General features: G+C 35.9%; 1 protein-coding gene and 1 long non-coding RNA gene across 6 annotated transcripts in view; one reads left to right on the top strand and one right to left on the bottom strand.

The window, feature by feature from the left end:
• Positions 1–23154, top strand: part of KCNIP4 (potassium voltage-gated channel interacting protein 4) — a 304565-nt gene that overhangs the window by 256861 nt on the left and 24550 nt on the right. For all 5 annotated transcript variants that reach the window (XM_072406394.1, XM_072406393.1, XM_072406392.1 and 2 more), the window contains exon 2: positions 2864–2988. In XM_072406394.1, coding sequence (XP_072262495.1) covers positions 2864–2988 — 125 coding nt within the window. The remainder of the gene's footprint in view (positions 1–2863; positions 2989–23154) is intronic.
• LOC140327160 (uncharacterized) lies at positions 1952–13844 on the bottom strand. The gene is made up of 3 exons (XR_011919992.1): positions 13648–13844; positions 9196–9272; positions 1952–2129 (listed from the first exon to the last, which is right to left on the bottom strand). It is a non-coding gene; the product is annotated as an uncharacterized lncRNA (long non-coding RNA).

Consider the following 23154-nt stretch of genomic DNA (forward strand, 5'->3'; position numbering starts at 1 on the left):
GACTGGGGAAGATAGACTGTTGTTGGAGAACCTCAGTAATCCAGCAAACCTGTAATGGATCTGGTCCATCATTGAAAACATTTACCAACTAATAGCAAATGATTTGTAAGAAAACGTTTCCAGATGCGATTGATCACCCAGGTTTTTCGAAGATAGTCTAACTTCTTCAATCCTGAGGGGCTTTAATTAATCAGGCCCATTGTGTCTTCTGTCCTAGGATAAGAACTGCTCCAAGAATTGGATAGTATTAGCATCACATTTAATTAGAGTTTTGGTTGTGTCAAGTAACAACTGATTTAACAGGTTTCTTTTAGGTTTTATTTAGTAGCAGAAATTGTATCATGTTTTTTGTAAAGAAACATTGAAGATTCATTTTAATTGTGCAGCTTATACAATAGCAGAATGGGACACGTGACATTTATTCATCTTGGTTGCAGTCAGCATGACCATCCAACCAAATACGGCAATCCGTCTATCCATCCATAGCATGGACATCCATGACAGTTACACAGTTCTTGGTGTTCAGTACACATATTCAATTCCTGTGTTATGCAGGTGACAGTGGATGTGGTCACACAAGAGCTGTAAGCACATACGGACGTCTATTTTTATCCTGTATTCTGGCCATTCAGTTATCTGTTGGCCTTAAAAATTATTGTTGGTCCATACATAAGGCAATATTCAGGGAAGATCTACAAAGTAAATTTTCCTAATCAGCCCTGTATTAGCACTTTCAACTAATTCTACAAATTAAATTACTAAAACATTAAATTAAAAACAGTATGGCTGTAGCTAGATACAAACCTTTACATTGGGGTAAAAAAATCCAATGCAAAATTTATTCCACAAAATCTAATAAACTAGAGAATATTCAAACTCATTTTAAGCTCCAGCTGTCCATGTCTTTTAGTGTACCATACTCAAATCTTGAACTATAGACACATTCTTAATCATTACATTAAAATTCATGTGCTATTTTTAAACATATAATTATTTTCAGCTCATTGCTGAAAATAACCGTTGTTGCACCAAATATTAAATTGGCATTGATGTTATATGATTGAGCCTACATGATCCAACTTGATAATATCACCCCAGTCCTATACTCCTAGATTCTACTTCTCATGCTGTATGTAATAAAATATATTCAAACAATAATCAAAAACAGAAGGTAAGGATTAAGGTACACATATACATATTCAGCTAGCTTTGTATTTTGTTATGAATCCATATGCCACCATTATCCACTTACTTGCTGCCAGCTCTTTTCTTGGCTAAGCAGGCTTCTATGGCCGTGATATAAAAGGATTAGGAATGAAGTTGGATGTTCGCTTCTGTCCAAGCTTGCAAACTAATGTAAACATCCAAAACAGCAAAAACATAGTCAGGGTAACTACCAGCTGGAAGATGGTTGTTACCTTGCCAATCCCTTTTTCATGATGGCTGTCAGGGAGTGATACCACCTCCAACAACTACAAGCCAAGGGAGATGCTGCAAGGATGACTCCCGGGTGGTTGCTAGTGTACAAAGTGGACAGAATTCCCTGTGGCTTGCGGTTGTTTGAGGAGTTACTGCTATTTACCGTAAGATTCGACTCTCATTGAAGCCTAATTAAAGATTCACATAAGGGCGTTCTGAGAATTTTATTGAATGCTTGTCAGATCTGACACATCTGTAGCGATAACATTTATATCTACTTGGGTTCTTTGCCAGTCACAGCAGAAGCAAAGTGGTAGGACATGTTAGTTGAATGTTTTTTTCTCATAGAAATGGAGGTTTTTTATATGAGGGGTATTCAATGATATGTACAAAAATCAGCTGCCTAGAATGCAATTTTTATTTAAAGAAGAGAACGGTAAAAAGACAGGCTTTTATAGGCATTAGCTGTAAAAAAAATAAACATTTTATTTGTTTAGCATATATCACCTAAATGAACAGAGATCTACTATGCTGTCAGCTTGACTAGACATACAGTGTCTGTGCTATGTACATATAGATGATACACCCATGTTTCACATTATCTCACACAGGGTACTCAGTCATTAACAGAGAAAACAAACTGAATGATTGGTGGGTCTCACTTCCCGATGCGTTTTGACTATTTGGCTTCCTCAGAGGATTTTTGAGACCTAGTTGTAATTCATAAACATAGAAGAAACATCCAATCAAAATATGATTGACAAATCAACTATCTAGTTTCATAGTTACTAGCAATACAAGATATACAATGAAAAGTAATTAAAGTATTATGAATGTCAATTTGTGAGTCTTGTAATCAAATATACTGCTTATTTTTGCCAAAGCAAATCATTAGTTCCAATAGATCAATCCATTTGTACTTTGTAGAAGTAATGAACCAGACCTTGCTTTAAGAATCATAAAACAATCAGCAGCAGTGCCTCAGATCTCATATTGCAGGTATACAGTTATGGCACTATAGGTACAGAAAGGCTTTTTCATGATAAATTAAAGATAAAAGCTTATTTTTTCAGGATAATGATTAGGCACAATTACAATTTCCAAATGCACCCTATAGCATAGAAAATCTGAACTTTATGAGTTAAGTTCCACTTTAAAAATATGGATGCAGTAGGAACAAGAACATTTTTATACAAGTTCATTAGAGTAAATACTGTATACCACAACAGGGTAAAATAAGGTGAGATCTTGGATGAAAAGTTTGTACTATTGAACTCGTAAAGGACAACCTGACTATTACATGGTTGTAGTTGACAAATGCAGCATCAATTCCTATTAGATCTTTTTTTGCTGTTTTGCCTCTGTAATCTTGAGTCTTTTAGTTTTATTACTTAAATCCCAATTGCCCTAATTTATTCGTAACTTTTAATTCATTATTCTTCAGACAATGTGGAAGATGAATTGGAGATGGCCACAGTGCGGCATCGCCCCGAGGCCCTCGAGCTGCTGGAAGCACAGACAAAATTCACAAAGAAGGAACTACAGATTCTCTACAGAGGATTCAAAAACGTGAGCTTTATATTAGAAAACATCTATTATTCTCTTTATAAACTGTTTTATTAATGAAGTAAGGTCATAAAGACTTAAAGGTGCACCAAGGAAGAGGATGATTATAACCCTCATGATTCCAGCATTCATAGTATAACCCTGAACAGTGCAAAATGACCTTCACAGAATGGGAAGCATTCTTATACAGAACTGGATAGGTTTTCAGGGATTTACAGACCTTAAGTAATTAGCTTCCACGGTAAAGCCAAGGACAGTTTAAAAAACATGAGCCTTAGCCCATATCAAACAGGAAATTCAATAGCTGGTAACATATTTGGGCTGTTAATTTATTTGTGTTGTTTGCACACACTAGCACTCACACATTAGTATGAACCAGTACTGTTCATTTTGATAAGCACTCAAATATACATTCTCCAGCACACGGAGCTGTACCACATGGCACTATAGTGCTTTTCAGTGCTTAAAATGGGGCAGGACTAATTTGGACCACTGTAGTGAAAAAGGCACAATGTTAAATGAATGGGCGTCCCCAATGTAGTGCATGGTATCACTGAACGTTAACTACAGCAGTGCAGATGTGTTATTGGGCATATAGAATCAATACCGGTATATCTTCTCCTATGGAATCATTAACATATCACTAACACATTCTGAATCATTACAGCAAGAGAGAACAATAAAGCAGTGATTCACCTTGATTACATCCTCCCTAAAGTAATTCTAAACGCTAACTCAAAACTATTTAGTTGACCCAAACACTGTGTCAAACAATTGTCATGCATTTTTTTTTTATAAAATAGTATTTCACCTTTTTTTATCCTATTTTTGGGTACCTCTGTGCTGCCTATTTCCTTTTGCCCACATCCTATCTATGTGCATTGCAGCACCAGGAGAACATCTCTGCTTTTGGCCAGCTTCCCGTTACAAAGAACAGATTATGTCTCTGTAGTGTGTGTTGGCACGGCTTCTGGTATGTTATACCAATGGTCCATGTGATGGAAAACAGAGGGAACAGTTTTTTTTTTTTAAAAGCTGCAGATTTGAAAATATTAAAAGCAGCTTTTAATAGTAAAATAAATCAACCATTGCCCCTGAAATGCATGGTCTACTTTGTACAAAAAAAATCCTAGTTGCTAAAATGAATTAAAGTGTAGAAAAAAACTCACCTGTAAAGGAACAAACTTTATCAGCTAGATAGGTTTTTCCCCACGCAAGGTCTGTAGCACCTACATGAGGGTGATGAGATCTGGAGTAGTCCAAATCTTGCTGTACTGTGCCACAGTGTCTTCTTGTAAGACTTGTGGCTCTATAAAGCAGGGAATCTGACATTCCCTCAAACATCCCCTAGTCGGAATCAATTACTGCCCTTGAAACACATGGAAGATTTTCACGAGGGACTGTTTGGGAGAATGTCTGATTCCCCATTTTTTTTTATAAATAGAGCCATTAGAATACTCAAGATGTCAGTATCCCCTGCACTACAGAAACTGAAGGAAAACATTTATGTGACAATTTTCCCCACTAAAGTTGATTTTTTTTAACAGAAAAAGGGCTCCTTTAACAGAAGGCCCTACATTAAACATGTTAATAAATTTATATGAATGTTTAGTGATCGAATTCAGACCTATTTTAGTAAAGTTTGCCGTGACAATATTGACTTTTTTCCCTATGAAACCAAACCAGTAAGCTTTGGTTATCTTTCAAAGACCCAAAAGATTATTTTGAGATTATTATATGAGTTTTTTTATTTCCTTTTATCTGGATGTACTTGCAGTGCTGGTACTATTGATTGACCTGGCACATAGAATTCGGCACCAGTGCTGGATCAGATGGACAATGTTATTGATGTCCGTGGTGTTTTTTGTGTTCAGGTTCATCCTCTAACTGTTGAAGGTAGGAAGCATAGGCCAATTAACATGCCTAGCCGTTGTCTTTTGATGTAACCTTGTGGACACATCACAGGATGCTTATGGAGCCCCGTGTTTCAAAAGTGTCAGAGATGAAATAAGGCTTGAGTGTTTCAAATCAGTCAATCTTGTCATTGGCCTTTGATAATAGTTTTGACTCTTATCTTATTAGTGTTTTCTGTTCTTTTCCTTCCTTTCTTTTTAAAAATACATTCTCTCTGCGGCATGGCATATTAGGACAGATACTACATTAATTGCCTTTCTCCGTGGCTGAAGACAGCACTGACTTATATTCACATGCACACATAATTTTCCCCTAAATCAGAGGTCGGAAAAGTTTTATGACCACTAGGCCATTTATGGGGTGGGCGGGAGCACACTAGGCTGGACCTGCCCTAATGGCTCCACCCACCACCAGGGAACGCCCCCTGAAGTGAAATCCCTTTCCTCCGTATGCATTGCAGAGGTGAGGGATTTACCTTCAGGGAGCTTTTCCTATTTACCGCGATGGCAGAATATCAACACCGGCCACGGGAAATAGGGGAGCCACAGCAAGAAGGCTGCACTGGAGCTCCGGTAGTTCCTAATGCCCCCTGGCTGATCCGGCCGGCAACCCGCGGCTCCAGAGTAGCGGCTTGCCGGATCGGCGAGGGGGGCGTTAGGCCGGAACAAACTACCAGCTAGGCCGTATCTGGTCTAAAGCCCGGAGTTTGCCGACGCCTGCCCTAAATACTTCTGTTTTCTGTACATTTTGTTTAATAATATTAGCATCTGTTATATCCATATCTGGAAAACTTGTATGAGTAGATTCTTGCCCACTGTTATGATAATATTTGTTTAATGAAAGAATAGTTACCAGGTGATGGCTATAAGTATATATTGTCCCATAAAGAATTCAAATTTTATACTAAATGTATTATTACAGTTATTACTGTAGTAAAATATCTGCTTTGATAGTTCTGTATTTTTTGCGGAGCTGCTTTAAAAATTAAAGAGAGAGAGAATTGGTTGCTATGCCTTCCAATAACTTTTTACCATGAATAACCTTTGTTGCATACACTACTACTTGTTGGCTGACTTAAAAAAAAAAAAAAGCTAGAAAAAAAAAGTAGTGGAGTTTTAACTTCATAATCTATTGCTCTAGTTGAACACAATCATTCTGTTACTTTTTATCTCACCTATTGTCATTTTTCTATCTAAGATAAAATAAAGTGCACTGATATATAAAACATGTTTAGGTTGGTGCTAAACTTCTTCTAAATGTCTTATAAGAGTTTATTAAAAAGAAAAGTTTTCTAAATTGCCTGTTATATTTTGTTTTTATTTTTTCACTTCCAAACCTAGTGCAAAACAGGTAATTACATAATTAGGAAAATATGGCTAGAATACTACAAATGCTGGGGAGTAGAGAGTGAATAACGCTTTTTTTTTTAAAGAGGGTAATAAATATTACAGATAGTCCCCGGGTTACATACGAGATAGGACTGTAGGTCTGTTCTCAAGTTGAATTTGTATGTCAGTCGGAACAGGTACATTATTTTAATAAATGCAAATAGGACAGATGTTTGTCTCATTGCCTTGGTAAATAAAGAGTTACAAGAGCTTGCAGAACAGCAAAAGACAACTGCAAGTCAATCGAATCTCCCCCTTTAAGCCTCTGTCCTGTACAGGAACAAGCAGGTAAGAGCAGGGAAGCCTCATGCGTATCTATGCGTTGTCCTTATGTCTGATGTCCCTAACTCGGGGACTACCTCTATTGTAACAAATGCATTTATAATTAGCTGCAGAAAGTTCCATTGCACTCTTAAGCCTTTTTCTGTGTAATTTCTGCATTACATTGCAAAACTATGAACATATTGCTATTAAAAAAAAAAAAAATTATAAAATGATGCATGGAGTTTGCATGTTCTTTCCATATTTGTGTGAGTTTCCTCTGGATACTCCAGTTTTTCCCCACATTCGAAAAACATGCAGTTAGGTTAATTGGTGTCCCCCCAAATTGACCCTAGACTGTATTAATGATACATAACTTTGGTAGGGACATTAGATTGTGAGCCCCTTTGAGGGAACATTAGTGATATGACTGGGCTTTGTAAAGAGCTGAGAAATTTGTACGCAGTGACAGGAAGGGGGAAAAAGAGGAAGAACCCAGATGAAGATGGTGGCACCTGGTGTGCAGTCTGTGCTGGGAAGAAGAAGAATGATAGGATGGCGTGGGACCTACTGGACTAGGATCACAGAGGGATCAATGGCTTTCCACCTAAAAAGGGAGGGGGTCATTATTTATTTTACTAAAAGTTCTGTTTTAAAGCCTATACCTGGTTTCTCAATTAAAAAGATTGCAATAGAAGGAGGAGCCTTTACAATTGCCCCAGCCAAGAAATGCACTGAAATGCAACAAATCAGAATGCACAGGATAATATTAAAATCAGAGAAAAATAATAAAACTAAATTGCATGTGGGTACACAACCCACCAATACCCCTTTTAAATAATACATTTTCAGTGAATAAGCCTTTTAAACCCTTTTGTTTTAGCCAAATGAAACTACTAATGTTTTTACTACCTTTTACAGATATATAAAGCTATAAACCAGCCTGGTCTTCATTCATTTTATCTTATGGACTACAGTATATGTCAAATGTTTCATCAGGTCTATTATGTCACCTGAATAAGGAAAATGGTAGCAAATGTCACAATGAAACTTTTCCCTTGGAAGCCTCTGACCTATAACTTGGCCATTTGAATCCTGACAATGTGTTTTTGTCATTAAAGGGCAGCTCTGTCTCATGGCATTTACTAAATGAATTAATTTAAAGGCATAGTATTTGCAGTGTCCACGCCAGGGCTGCTGTATAAATAGAAGCTGCTATGATAGATACAAAAAAACATCTATTAATATTATTTTTGCTTCTTTGCTAGGAGCAAAGTTTTACAAAATTAAAGCAATTTGTCCTTGCACTTAGTTTCTTAATTTTCAGATAATTTCCCATTACTTTACAAAATGACATCTTCATCTGCAAAATACCTCCATTATAAACAAAGTAAAAAGCATATGTGTGATAAAAATCAATTATTCCTCTGTCAAACATTTCTTTTACTAAATAAAAACAAATTAAATTGTAAATGTTAATGGCAAGGAAATTTAATGCTTAGTGTGTAATGATCATTCAAAGGAAAAATTATTTCTACAATTTGCCAACCTTTGAAGTGCTGTGATGGGTATGTAAGGTTGTATGTTAAATTGATGTCTATTGCTCGTATAAATATTTTATCTAATTTTTCTAAATCCCCCAGAAAATACTGTACATTAAAGAATAAAAAGGTGCAAATTGTAACCTTTATATGGCTGTGTATAAAAGGTTGTATTTTCAGTTGATATCTATCAATTTCATTATTATCTGGTATTCCTAACACACTAAGACATAAAAAAAAAAATGGATAAATTATGCATCAAAAGATAAAAAGGTGCAAATTGCAAACTTTTAAAATAAATATTAAAATAAAAAAACAGAATATGAATCTTTTTTAACAAGTTTATTTTCTTAGAGAAGGTAGAGCTAACTGTTTCCTACCTTTGGTCCTCCACAGGCCTGAACATGCAAACATGGAGTGGCGGACACTAAAAATGAATTGAATAAATATTTGATATCATCCAGCCCTACCCTACTCTTCTTCTAAGTAATGCATGTTTTCAGTTGCTATTGCAAAATTTCTGTGTTGCCAGGAAAAATATTGTAATCAGGATAAATACATCTCTTTTTATAACATATCCCACTTAAATATAATTGACATATATGCTAATTTTTTGTTGCCTCTTGCTTATAGATTGCCATATTCCTTTACTTTTGGCATGAACTTTAAATTTAGACAAAAATCCCGTGATCACGATGTTTGGAACTACATGTCCTTTTTATTCATAGAGCCTGATTTATTAAAACGCTCTCCAAGATTTGATTAGATACAATTTCATCAGTGAACCTTGGTAATCCAGTAAACCACGAATAGATCTGGTCCAGGATTGAAAACATTTGCTAACAAATAGCAAATGACCTTTAAGAAAGCCATTCCTATTTTGCTGGAATTCCCAGGTTCACCGATGAAAGTGTACCTTCTCCAGCCCTGGAGAGCTTTAATAAATCAGACACATAGTGTATAAACAAAAATACATAGTTATTAGCTTGAAATGAACTTCTTTTTAAAAGTCATCTTGTTTATAATCTTTACACATTGTCCCATACAAACAACACACATATGCTAGTCATTGACTCTTGCTTTGGCAGCTTCAGTCAATACATCACCTTGTAGACGAAGGGGAGGCACAGCTTCAGTTTTCTCAGTTAAAGGCGCACGGGTACCAGCAGGCTGTAATTTTCACCTGGAAGTATGCATGAAAAGATGGATACAGTGAGGCTCAGAGGAATAACTGCAAATCATGGGGCCACTTGCATGAAACTATGATGGGGAACCTCCCTATCTGGTGAGCCTGGATCATGCAGCTAGCACACCCTCCCAATAACATATTGACCACAACGACCTCCCCTATAAAAGTTTGACAATCATTGCTATTACATCTGTGCAGCCACTCACTGTCACTCACTTTTTTCAGCTCCAAAGGCTTTTGGTTTTCATGTGACATCATGCCAAACAACAGTCTCGGGAGCAGAATGAAGGCAAGGGACAGCTGATTGTTACTGTTCTGTTATATGGAGAAGAGAAGACAAGCAGAAGACACCCTACTGCAGGCACTACAATAGTCCATATAGGTTGCCAACTTGATTGCTAAACAATGTTGTGGAACACCTATGCTGATGGTAACATTTCATTTGAAACAACCAGAACAGTAATCTCTAGTGATGACAATCAAGTGTCTGTGTAGAGCTTGAAGTGGAACTTACCCACAAATTAAAAAATTGCTGCTCCTTGTTCTGCAATAAAATCACCTTACCTGCCTGATCACAGGTTTTTAAATTCCATGTGTTCCCATTTTGTCACAGGGCGCTCCCCTCCCATTCAGGCACATGGTAGTTAATTCAATCCTGGCAGCCATAGGGGAAGCAAGGATATGCCAGCTACCCCGGCTTCCTACACTGCGCTGAACATTCAAAGCTCAGCAATATTTTGACAGCATATTGCAAAAGGGACATCGCCTGTTCTTTTATGCAATAATCACAATATTTGAATGCCCCAATTTAGTTTAGATCAGACACATACAAACTGTGCCTCTACTGAACAACTAATGATATAGAACCAATTAAAGGATAAATTAATTTAAAGTATAAGTCAGCAGTTTTTCAACTTACCTTTCATATTTCTGTATAAACACTTTCTATGTTAAGAAAGTATACTATTGTTTCTGTTAAAAACATTTATATTATAATACATCCTTTGGTGGATAAACTGCAAAGGTAATGTGAAAAGTTCACTAATGTATTCATAAATAGCACATTAACGGTCTACACAAGATTTATTTTATGACAAACATAACCTCCAATGTGTTTCATTGTTCACTTAGTAAGGGCCCTTTTGTGCAGAGTCTTGCTCTTACATGTCCTGACTTTTCTGTGATTGCAAGAAAAGAAAAAGACAAAGCGAAGCAACTCGCCTAGACGTTGTTACGGTAAAGACACTGTTCTATTTATTCTAATCTAATCAAACATTGATTTATATTGCATTACATGTCCCTTTGGCCCTGGGAGGGATACAACTTGCTGATATTGATCCCAATTTAAGGTACTGATTGGATTACATTCAAGATGTTTGCACAAGGCATTAATTTTCGTTTTCATTTCCATTTATTTAATGAAAAGGCCATTTGTGTTTCTGGTACAGGCAGGTTCACCCTCAGAGATGGATGAAAGATGGTAACATTTCTAAAAGAACCTAGACTGCTCGATAAAATAATACTGAGTTTAAAACTTTGTAAATGTCTGGATTTTTTTTTTTTTTTGTTTTAAAAAGCCTTCAATCTAATTAAAAAAATTAATTACTGTACATTGTATAAAATGCAAGAAATCTGTAAATGGAACCAATCAACACCTTTCAAGACTTTCTGGTGCAACGGGAAAGCATGTACTTTGTTGGCTGGGACTTGACCCAAAGCATTATTAGGGTCAAAATAGATGGTTAGTGATGCAGAATCCAGAGGAAGAAAATTATTTGCATCAGCAGTCCACATATTGCTAGATGGGAGGTGCGTATTGAGGGTTTAGGTATAACTGTCTTGGTGAGGGGGCTATCAGTAGTAGTCATACTAAACCATGGGTTAATTGAGGTTGGAATTTTCACCTACATCTGGATCATAGGCCTGGGATTACTGGTGTCCATTGGACAATTGCCAAAAATAATGCATTGCATTACCAAAAAAAAAACTTTTATTTTAATCAAAAAAGTTGCTTTAGAAATGCACATAGTTAGGGTCTTCTTTTTATTTTTACCTGTTTTGAGATTTGGTTTTAGATTTTTGTTTGAACATATAATCATAATGTCCCCCTGCTCCAATGGGGAATAAAAGCTTGATGTAAAAGGGAAAAACAATAACAACATAGCAGGAGTGTGAAAAAGTTGGTATCCTTTGTAAATGTCCTAACTTTTATACCTATACCTGTGGACAGTTTAACATCCCATCCTAACTAAGAGAAGGGGTGGACATAGGAAGGTGTGTTGCAGAATGAGGGCCCGGGATCTTCCACAACCAACAGGGGCCCCAAGTCAATTCAGTGGAGGAGGTGGCCCGAAGCCAGTTTTGCACAGGGGCCCACTGTTTACCATGTTGACCAATGGAGAAATCCATTATGTTATCGTTCATTTAGGGTCCTATTTATAAAGAATATAAATCTAAAATTCAGATCATCACTCTTATGTTCTACAATTTTCAAAGCCTAATTGCTTTTTAAATTTCAGATTAAGGGTACAATAGAAACAGTTTTCTTCTCCTTTGGCTATCAGGATTTTAAAAAACCTCATACCATATTTACCCTAAAATGGCTCCATTAACCAGAATCTCCATTAACTTTGAATAACTGAACCATAACCATATTTGAAATTAGCTTACACAGCTCATTTGCTTTTATTGCAGTGGGGTATGTTACATTTGTAAACTGGCAATCATGGTAAAAATGAGTTTTTAAGGAATCATCACTGATCTACAATGTTCCCTATGGAGATCACCCCATACAATATTTCCAGTGGGGAAACATTGTAATCTTCAAAAGCACTTTATAAATCTGCTTGCACTAGTTAAAATGCATGTCTTGGTCTTCCACTTCAAAGGGATTATATTAGAAAAGCTTTCTTTCCTTTTCCTATAGATTTTGAAAGGATGGAGAGCAGAAGTGATTCCATTCTCACAGGGATGTATTATTTGTAATAACTTGATGTTTTTACATCATACTGGATACTGGTGATGTCATTTGGTGGATCAGTAGTATTTTGTGATAGTGTTGATCTACAATGCTGTTGGCTTTAGTGGTACTTTATTGCTGCTACATCTCAGAAAAGCTTCAACTGCATGTAGACAGTTCAAAACAATATTATTGTCCGTATTATATACTAATAGGCATAAATAGTGGTAGTATCCCGTGTAGTGCTTTGGTGTGCCACAATAATGATCCCACAACTTATTGCCTACTGGCCCATATAATCCAAATTCATGAGAAAACAATGTAGAACTAGAATGTATTCCTGCAAAAATGTATGCAGATCTCTCCCTCTTTTTTATTGTTTACTATCTAAATAATATCATGCTGGTTTTCTGATGTCCAATACCCCACTTTATATAAAATATCGGCACTGTGCTGTGCTACATATACCCACTTGCCCTACTGAAGACAACCACAGCTAAGCAGCATGAAATAAACATTAATACAATTTACTGATCACATGTCTGGGGATAATTAGAATTATGCTGAAACAAAAGTATTTGAAATGCAAATAGAGAATTCAATTTATTAATATTTGTGCTGATGCAGGTCGGAATGAAACTTCAGTGGAAATTGAGGATTTTTTTTTTTAAAAAAGGTAACTCCTCTTGTGTTAGCAATTCATGGAACCATCGTTTTTCTTTTATTACAACCTTGAGGCTGCTGGGATAATTATCTACCAACTTTGCATATCTAAACTGTGCAATATTTGCCCTTTCTTGTTTACAGAGCTGTTCAAACTCAAACTAAATGGCAACCTATTGTGGACTACAAATTTCAAGTCACAGATTTTATATAGAGTTTAGGTCTGTGCTCTGGCCAGGACATTTAAGGACATTTTCTTCTTCAGCTACTGTGTTCTGCTGTGTGTTTCTAGCCATTGTCATGTTGAAAGATGAACCTTCATCTTATTGACAACTTTCTGGAAGAGGGCGGCAATTGAGTTTCCCTCAACAATTTGACAGTATTTTGTCCCATCTATCTTTCCTTCTATCCTGACTTACTGCAGAGAAACACTTCCATACCAGGATGTTAACCTCTCCATGCTTTAATTTAGGCATGCTATTCTTTGGATGGTGGGCTATATTGAATTTTCTCCAAATGTACCGTTTGGTGTTGAGTCCGAATAGTTCGATCTTGGTCTTATCGGTCTATGACATTTTTCCAATTGGCCTCAATCTTCAAGATGCATTTTTGTGGTTGAGACTTAATGTAGCCTTGCTTGTGAATTGGCTTTTTTTCTTGAAACTATCCCATGCAAACTGCATTACTGGAGCACTTATGTTATTGTTGTCACACACACACACAATGTCCACTCTTTGCCATAAATACCTGTAACTGCTTCAAAGTTGCTGTAGACCTTATGGTAGCCTCTCTGATGAGTTTCCTCCTTAATCTTGCATCCAGTTTGGAAGAGTGGCCTAATCTGGGGACGATGCATTTAGTACCAAACTCTTTCTTCTGCAAACCTAGGGATTGACAAAGCCTTCAAAACTTTTTGGTATACATTTTCTGACTTGTCCCTGAGATCTTTTAGCAGTGCCTTGCTATCCATAGTTGTTTGCTTTCATTTGCACAATCAAGCATTGGAATGCTCCAGGAACAGCTGTTTTTTATGCTGAACTAATCAAAATAATTACAAATGATCACAGGTGGAAGCCAATCAAGTAGTTTAGTGTGTTATAACCAATCATGTGTTTGGTTGTGATTAGTTATACCTGATTGAGTTTATAATTTCTTGTTAGGAGGGGTGATTCTTTCTCCATCTCAGTAATTCTAGTTTCTTTCCGTACTGTTGCTAATTTATCTTTTACTTGGATAATATCAGTTGCATTTTAAAGTTGCATATAAGATGGATAAGTGCAGCTGGAAAAAAACATGTCTTGTGTGTGTACATTACTGTCTGAAATTTTGCCAAAAATGTATACATCCAAAAACTGTAAAGTAATAAAAGTAGGGTCTTGTAGGTTAAGACTGTACTATTATAGTAAGTTAAGACCCCCTTTTTGATATTTCAATAGGGCTAAGCACACCCCCACATCATAGGCAATGTAACAAGCCTCACATTAAAGTGAGGGGGAAGCAATGGGTAATGGAGTATGATAAAAGCAGATGACTTGATGTGGTTAGTGCTGCAGAGTTTGTGTCTTAATTTTCTAAACTCATAGTAGGAACAGGTTTTCTTTAGTAGTAAAGGGAAATTCTTACCACCAGTTGTCTCCAGACTGTAACAAATAAACAACAAAGTTCAGAAACTATAGATGAAGAATAATGAGGCCCCAAGCCAGACATTGGATTTCAGGCATCAAATAGATCAGCGTGAAAGAAAAATTGAGCAGACTTTTGTATGGCCTTTAGAAAATAAACATCCATAAGTGAAGCCAGTAGAAAGCAGAAATAAAAAGAAACTATTTTATAAATGATGCATAATCCATTCAGTATTAAAACTCAGATCAATGCTTGTCATTGTGCAGCTTGCATTTGCAGAAGTAAGTAAAATAAAGGATTAGGGCCAGCAGATTTTGGGTAAGTTCTTCCCACATGGCCACCTACATGTTATTAGCACTTGAGGGTCGATTCAATCATTTCCCATAGTGACATATTAGGTTTTAAAGGATGTCTTTTTTTTAAAGAAAAGCTGAGGGAAAAATAAAAAACTGTTATTAGCAAAATTATTTCAAAAATAAACTTTTATTATATATCAGCTTCATATATTCTGCACAACTATTGGTGCATTGCAATCAAAGGAGAGAGTACAGACATGACCTTATCCATGTCATCTACTGTATGGCTAATAGAAACATAGAAGAGTGATGGCAGAAAAAGACCAAGTGGTTCAAGTATAGAGTATAGATAAATGTTTGTCCCAAGCATGTGTAAATTGACTTACTGTTGACTGGCTCACATACTGTGCTGGAAGTCTGTTCCAAGCATCAACTACTCTTCTGAGAAAATAATATTTTTTAAAGTTAGTTTGGGGTCATATCCCCATGTTCTTCATCTTGGCTTCATATTAAAAAGAATTCTCTTCTGAACCTTATTCACATATTTACCGTATTAAAAGTTTTCAGCCATGTCCCTCCTTTTCCCTTCTTTACTATCTTCAGTCTGTCCTATTATCCTGATTTATCCACTTGACTTGCCTATTGAGTTATTTTACAATAGTTTTTTTGTAAGTGACCTCTCTTGATATGGGCATTGTGGAGTTGATTTATATATAGTCTATTGAAATATAAGCTGTTCACTTGGCAAAATACATTTTCTCTCTTCAAGGGATATTTAACTTAGGCTTAGTCCACACAAATGTTTAAAAGCAAGCCTAAAAATGCTTATGAAGTCCATGTTGCTGTTATGGATGTTTGTAAGAGTTTCTATGCTTTTAAAACTCTTTAGATTACTGAATGTGGTTAAAATATACTATACAAAAAAAATAGATTTTTGCTTGGACATGATTGAATGGTGAAGTCAGCAAAGCTTCCCCTCAGTTGCTAAAATAAGTGAAATATCCCTTGCAAGGAGATAACTGTTTCCTAAGTGGTTCACGGGCTCCACCATCTTTTTCCGTCTTCTATTTTTTATTCGGACCTTCGGCCACCTTGATTGGTTGGGACAGGATGACATTCCCTCAGTCCCAGCACCCGCTGGGGAAACCAGGATATCCTATGTATTCTGGCAACCAATGCTGATTTATTCACAAGAATTTTGACAGATGGGATGACGATCAAGCAGGTAAGAATGTTTATTACAGAAAGGGACAGGGGACGACCCCTCTGCAATAAAGCCCTGTCTGATGCCAAGTCTTAAGTTCCACTTTAAGCTTTTTCAGGGAGTTCTAGCAATAAATGCATAACTCATATATTGTATCCCTTGAAGACCCTGAAAGTTCAAACATATCAGCTTGCAACTTCATGTTTTAGGTTTACAATACAATTATCCTAATTAAAATTGCAAATAGTATCAGTGCTGCCCAGTTTTCTTTTTCCCAACTATAGATAATCTTCTTCTCTCCTGAGTTAGAGGTAGTTTAGGAGGTGAGTCTGGCAGATTTGAGTAGAGTTGTTAAAAGAATGGGCACATAGAACATTAGAAAGCTCTTAATTTCTGGAATGATCAAATAGTATTTTTAGTATTCATTGAACAAAAATAAAAATACTTTCAATTGTATGTTTACCAGACCAAAAAAAGATCAAATAAAAAGTCTATTGTTAGGGTTTATTACGTAATTAGTCATTATTCCTTTATTGCAATACATTCAGTAAAGAAGAAGTTAATGTATTTTTTACATTATATAAGATACACAAACTTTAAGAGTGGAACATTTGCTGTTCACAGTAATGTTCTTCTAAATAATCTTTAACTCATAAAAACAGCATTTTGGCCGGTGGGGGAGTTTCAGCTTGTATTTAGGTTTATAACAACACAGAGCTAAATTCATTTGGTTAAAATTCCAGACATGTTCCTGATACATAATATGCTTCCGACTGCAAATATTTATAAAAATACAAATACCAAGCATGATTACATTTGAAATATTGAAATCCATCCCTACATAAATCTGCTGTGAACATTTTCTGTTTCAGTACATTTGCTTTGCTGACATCTCACCCATAATCTTTTCTAAGAATCCTAACAGCTAGCGAAAAGTAGAAATGATTCAACCATGACTGTGATAAACAACAAAGCCAACTTAATTCTAAACAGAACTTCTACCAATGTTTTTGTTAAAGCTAATAATTGTAGAGGCCTAAAATTTGAGTGGACAGTTTGGGTGTCACGGGGTATTCTTAGGTACTTTGGATGTGTGGTTGCATTTCCTATTCCTGAAAGAGAACAAGAATTTAGCTGTTTTATTTAAAAAAGATCCATGTAAAGTAAATGGAAGATTGGGAGATATATATTTCTTCTGTATCTATCCTTAGCCAGTGTTGTATCTTCCATTTAAGTTGTGTCTTAGCTTTTAAACAAACCTAATTCACACGGGCATCGCATAGCACATATCTCTATGTCTATTTTAGAGTGTTGAGATGTCTTGAAAAGTCAGGTACTCTGTTATATCATACTGGCCAATCTTTCAGGTCTAGTCTCACCTATTCGACCTCCTGAGTCTCCTAATTGGCTCATTATGGTGACAGGCAGTCACAGTGAAAATTAATAAGTTTGAAGAGGCTGGAGGGTGCAGGACTTGTACTCAACTCATTAACAGCAAGCCTGACTTCTTAGCACCCAGAGATCATTTCTTTTTGCTACCAGCTTGGATTACCACATGCAACCTAGGACTTCCTCCCCTGCTGTGGCTTTTCTTCAAGGCAAATTGCCAGTTGCCCCACCATGTCTCAAAAGTGAGACTAAATACATTGTAACAGCATTATTTTGATTTTTGTTTTAAACAATGTTCCTATTTACCTCTTACGGTATCAGACTTTAGTTAACCTAAACAGCTATGATCAACACTGGTCATTTTCCCTTAGCCATTTGTTTTTTGTTTTTTTTTTGATCATTACATCAATTTTTTATTTACATGTTGGATCTGATTTATTAAAGCTTTCCAGGACTGGGGAATAGAGACTATCATGGGGGAACCTGCATCATCCAACAAACCAGGAATGGATCACCCAGGTTTTCCCATCATAGTCTGTCTTTAATAAATTGGTCCCACATTGTCATGTGACAATTAGCTGAGCACCTGAGCTTCCTCCCCATTCTGGGTTGGTGATTCAGAAGGTACTAGAAGCAGAAGTTCAGAACACCAACCAAGTAAGCTGTATTTTTCAGAACAAGGTAAAAAAAACAGCATAAATAATTAGACCTGCTTTATGGTTAATTTACAGGTGCAAGGCTAAATTCCATACTTGAAGTAAAAACAAGATACCCTAACCAAAGTATAAATACCAAGGTTGAGTTTGGGCCTAAAAGACACCCAGGCTGATCTAGCCTTATTGGCTAAGATGGGTAATGGATAATTATGTAAGATAAGCAGCTAGTTGTTTATAAAGAACAGGTTAGCAATGGTAATGCTAACATTCTTTATTATTATGAAATACAGTGCTTACCTGCAGAGATAGCTTGATGCAGTTAATCTAAATATTTTTTTTAACAAACATATATATGTTTTTTATCTTAGCTTGAAACTGTATTCCATCTCAAAAAAAAATGCAGGAATCTTATGATCAAATCATATGATAAAACAATCCTATTCTTTGTTATTCCTAAGAATATATTTACATACACCAACCTTCTGTAAATTGAAAATTCCTTCATCCCTGGAGTACAAAAACATACATTTTAAATATCCAACAAAAAGATACAGAGAAAGAAAACAAGTATGATGAGGGACATAAAACTGAGTAACACAGAACCACCTCACCACTTTTTGTCTCGTTAACACAGTTGGAGATAGACGTGAGTTCCATGACAATGCCTAAGGTAAATGGAGAATTGATGGAAATGGAGATTGTCTGCAAAAAACACACAGAAAATTGAAGGACAAAGCTATTAGTTCCTCAGTCTTTACTTTTAAACAATGTGTTGAAACTGGACTGTAATCTGGTACCTGACAAACCTTCTTTGATAAGAATGTATTCCCGCGGATGTGCTTTGTGTATCTCCATTGGGAACTGAACGTATTTAGAACAAAATTTACTTCAGGTCTGCATAAATAACTAAGATATTATAGTAATATAAGGAAAAAGGTCCAGTTATATAATATATATAAAATACAAAAGTAAAATTTTAGAAATAAAATTGCACTGCTTTCCTACAGAAGACTGTACATAGGGTGATGATAGAATTTGATTCACTGATTTCAAATAATAATATTTTTATCATTTTATTAGGCAGAAATATAATATAATTGGGATCCACTGCTTTTAATTGCATGTTTGTGTGGTAAAATAGCTAGACACGTATATCATATTAGTTGTCAACTATATTGTCTAGGTAATAACTTTAAAGAGACCATAAACTAATTCATTTGGTAGTCAGTTGTACTACAAATGATTGCATAATGCTGGATAATATCAATAATACTAGTAAAAGATAATTGATAATATCAAGATAAAATCACCAGTAATATTAAAGAGGACTTTTCAGAAATATTTGAAGAAATGTAACTGCCTAGAACAGCGGTCGCCAACTGGTGGTCCGCAAGAACATTTTGGTTATCTGGCCCTGGCTGGTGCGCCCTGGGAATTCAATAAATTGTTAGGATTGTAGATTTGGAAGCAAAATCTCTGGATTTTAGGGAAGATCTACCATATGGTACTATATTCCACATCTCTGCAAGCGTCTAGAGCAACAGTCGCCAACCAGTGGTCTGCGGTAAGTCACATGTAATGACCCATTGATTAGTAATTAGTAAAACTATCCTAAGGATGCTATCCTTTGTCCATCACTGGGAGTCTGCAAGAAATTGTTGGTGGTCCGCAGCTCTGGCCGGCAGGCCCCCCCATCGGGGTCCTTCTCCTGCCTCTTCTTGCCCTGAACCATGTCTCCTGTACTGGCTCAGGGCAGTGGGTGGGTTGTGTCTCTGGACTGCGCATGGGCAGGGAGCCGTGTGTCACTCAAAGGGGAAGAAACTTCAGGTCTAAGCCTGCGATGGGAGAGTGGGTGAGCTCTGCTATCACGGCGCCACTCTGGGGGAAGTTTCTTCCCCTTTTAGTGACACATGGCTCCCCGCACATATCTGTGACGTCCAAAGAGTTGGGGACCACTGATCTAGAGTATACCTGTATCATAGAAGCAGTTCAGTGGGGTAGTACTATATTCCATCTTGCTTATATTTTGCCGCTATGATTGGTGACATTGGTGTCAATTGGTGACATTGAGGAGCATTGGACATTTCTGACCGTTGTTGAGGTCTCGTTGCCCAGTATCATTCTCTTCTACAACATTAAACAAATTTTAATGGGAACTGATGACAAGGCCTAGTACAATAAGGATATATGAACTTTGGTGCTTTGTGGACTCCAATAGATATGTAAAATTGGGTCATTGTGGTGATATTTTCTGTCTGCTCAATGGCTGGCGAATGTGGGCTTATTGATTTTACTAACAAAGATTTTCTGTCTAGAACATTATCTGTGTTTATGGGAAGTCACATGTAATGACTCATTGATTGGTAATTAGTTCAACTATCCTAAGGATGCTTTCATTTGTCCACCATAGAAAGCTTTTTACTTGTATACTTCCAGGGTTTAAGAGTAATGGAGCAAGAAATGTGAGCTAATTATAGAGAGTTTGAATTGTAACCGATCTGTAATCAGAGTATGAGAAATAAAAGTATTGTGGGCCTTTCCCAGTTGGGAATCTACATCATGATATCTACTAATATCAAGAAAAGTGCCCGTGAACTGTGCTGGCTGAGCTAAATAGTAGTTATAAAGAAAATTTCTAAAATCTTTGTAATAAATAAGGTTACTCTATTTATTCTAACCTTGGTGTCCCTGGAATATGGTAATTTTTGGATAAATACACCATTTGCACGCAGTTGAAGTTTACGGATAGGAAATGCAGTACCTGCTCACCTATATGATTTGATATAGGTAACTTTCATATATGTTTTCACTTTGTCTCGAATCAGATTTCCTTTACAAAATACCCTGTAGGAATCTAACAATCCTAGTCCTACTGAACTGGTGATGAACTGATCCTTTTCTGATCATTCCTGAGAATAATATATACATACAGATATGATCTGTGAAATGGAAAGCACCTCTTCCCTGGAGTACAAAATATAAATTTTAAATAACCAACAAAGATTCAGAGAAAGAAAGAAGAAAGAAAGAAGTATAATGTGACAGGGGGACGTGTAACCGCCTCCCTGACACAGTTGAATATAGACGTGAGTTCTATGACAACACCTGAGGTATATGGAAATTTATTGGAAACGTAGGATGTCTACAGAAAAAAACAAACCACACAGAGTCATTTTGTTCTTCATTCATTGCTTTTAAACTTTATAGCTAAACTGGGCTATAATCTGGTATTCTTCATTAAGGACGTATTCCCATAGATGTGTTTTGTTTCATCTCCATTGTGGACTGAATAGAAATAACATCTGGTGTGTACCAATAATAAAGTATTATAGGAATACAAAGAAAACAGGTCCAGGAATAATTAATTAGAATTGAAGCTGCTCACTTAGATAGCACAAAAGGTCCGCTTTGATTAATGGTCTGATAAAGTTCTGAATTGAACCCCTGGAGTTTTTGCAAACTTCATTAGGATATTAATGCTCTAAAAATACTGGACAGAGGCCATAAAGCTGGCACATTTTTTTTATTTTTCTAAATGCTGAATACACACACTGTAGTCATTGTTTTCAGTCATTTTCATCGGAAAAGGGTTATGAAAAATATAAGTTTTCACAATAGAACATATTTGTGTGAGAGACAGTTCTTACAAATGTAACAAATCGATTTCTTGATTTCTGAGTTTCTCCAATAGGATGTTAAAGTAATAACTGTTTGAGTAAACTAAAAGGGAATTTATTTTTATAATTAATTATAATGCAACTTCAGACAATATTTTCAGTTGTTTTTACTAGGACAAAAATATTATAAAATAAAAGTATTTTCACATTCTAATTGGACAGTGGGAGACACAATTCTTTAAAATATAGGAATTTGATAAGGCTGTCAATTTCTATGTCTAGTAATAAAAGCTTAAATGATTTGATTTAGAATAAATCATGGTGCAACCTCCTGGGATGACATAGATATTATTAAGTCTGTTTATTATTAGTTTAGTATCCCCAGATTAATTTCAACAGTTTGAATTAAATAGCAGGTAGGTCTTCTTTGTTAAAGGATTTAACCATTTACCCCTTTTTGAATTGCATAATAGTCACAGGTATAGAAGAAACTGTTTGTGGATTATATTATTCCATTTGGATGTTTTACTATATAATCTTGCAATTTCAAAAATTTTGAACCTGCCTCAATCAATTTTCAATACCAGAAATTCTTTAGTGGATCATTACCACCATTCATTAGCAGTTCATCAAGAGCCAAACTACTGCCTTAATGCTACATAGTAAGGCATGATGCTGCCCATACAAAAGCTTTTCCATCAGCTTTCAACCACAGAAACCTGACCTTATTATTTGTATTTGTTTCCAGTTTCAGATGACCATAAGATCAAAGTTTAAATAAAATGTATTCAAAATAGCTTTCAAATGGTGCTGTAGTGGTTTCAATCAATTCCCAGTGCTATATTTACCAGATCATCCTAGTTAAAAGCTATTGTAAATCAGTGATATTTGTAAATCAGTGATATTTCTAAATCTGTGGTTTTTCAAAAGAAATGTATAAACTCAGCATTCTGTAATAAAGCATAAGGATATTTTAATTAGGTAGAATAATTGTAATATACTTCAAAATTACCAGTTGTCATCAGTAACTGGGACTGTAACTGTAGCTCCCTACTGTTTTAAAAACAAGGAAACATGGGGCCTGATTTATTAAAGCTCCCCAATACTAGAGAGAATACATTTTCATCAGAGAAGCTGGGTGATCCAGCAATCCTGGAATGGATCTGGTCAAGGATTGGACACTATTTGCTAACAAATATCAAAGGACTTTAATAAATCCATTTCAGGTTTGCTGGATCACTCAGGTTCACAGATGAAATTGTATCCTCCCCATCCTTGGAGAGCTTGAATAAATCAGGTACATAGTGTATAAACAAATATACATAGTTAATAGCTTGAAATTAACTTCTTTTTGAAGGTCATTTTGTTTATAATCATTACACATTAACCAGCAAGGGGCCTAATCTGGAGATTTAGGGGAATCTAAACTTTCAGGAAGTTCAGGCTTCTGCATGTATGCATGAAGGCAT

Source organism: Pyxicephalus adspersus, chromosome 3 (assembly GCF_032062135.1).
Source record: "Pyxicephalus adspersus chromosome 3, UCB_Pads_2.0, whole genome shotgun sequence".
In the NCBI taxonomy this organism is placed as follows: Eukaryota; Metazoa; Chordata; class Amphibia; order Anura; family Pyxicephalidae; genus Pyxicephalus; species Pyxicephalus adspersus.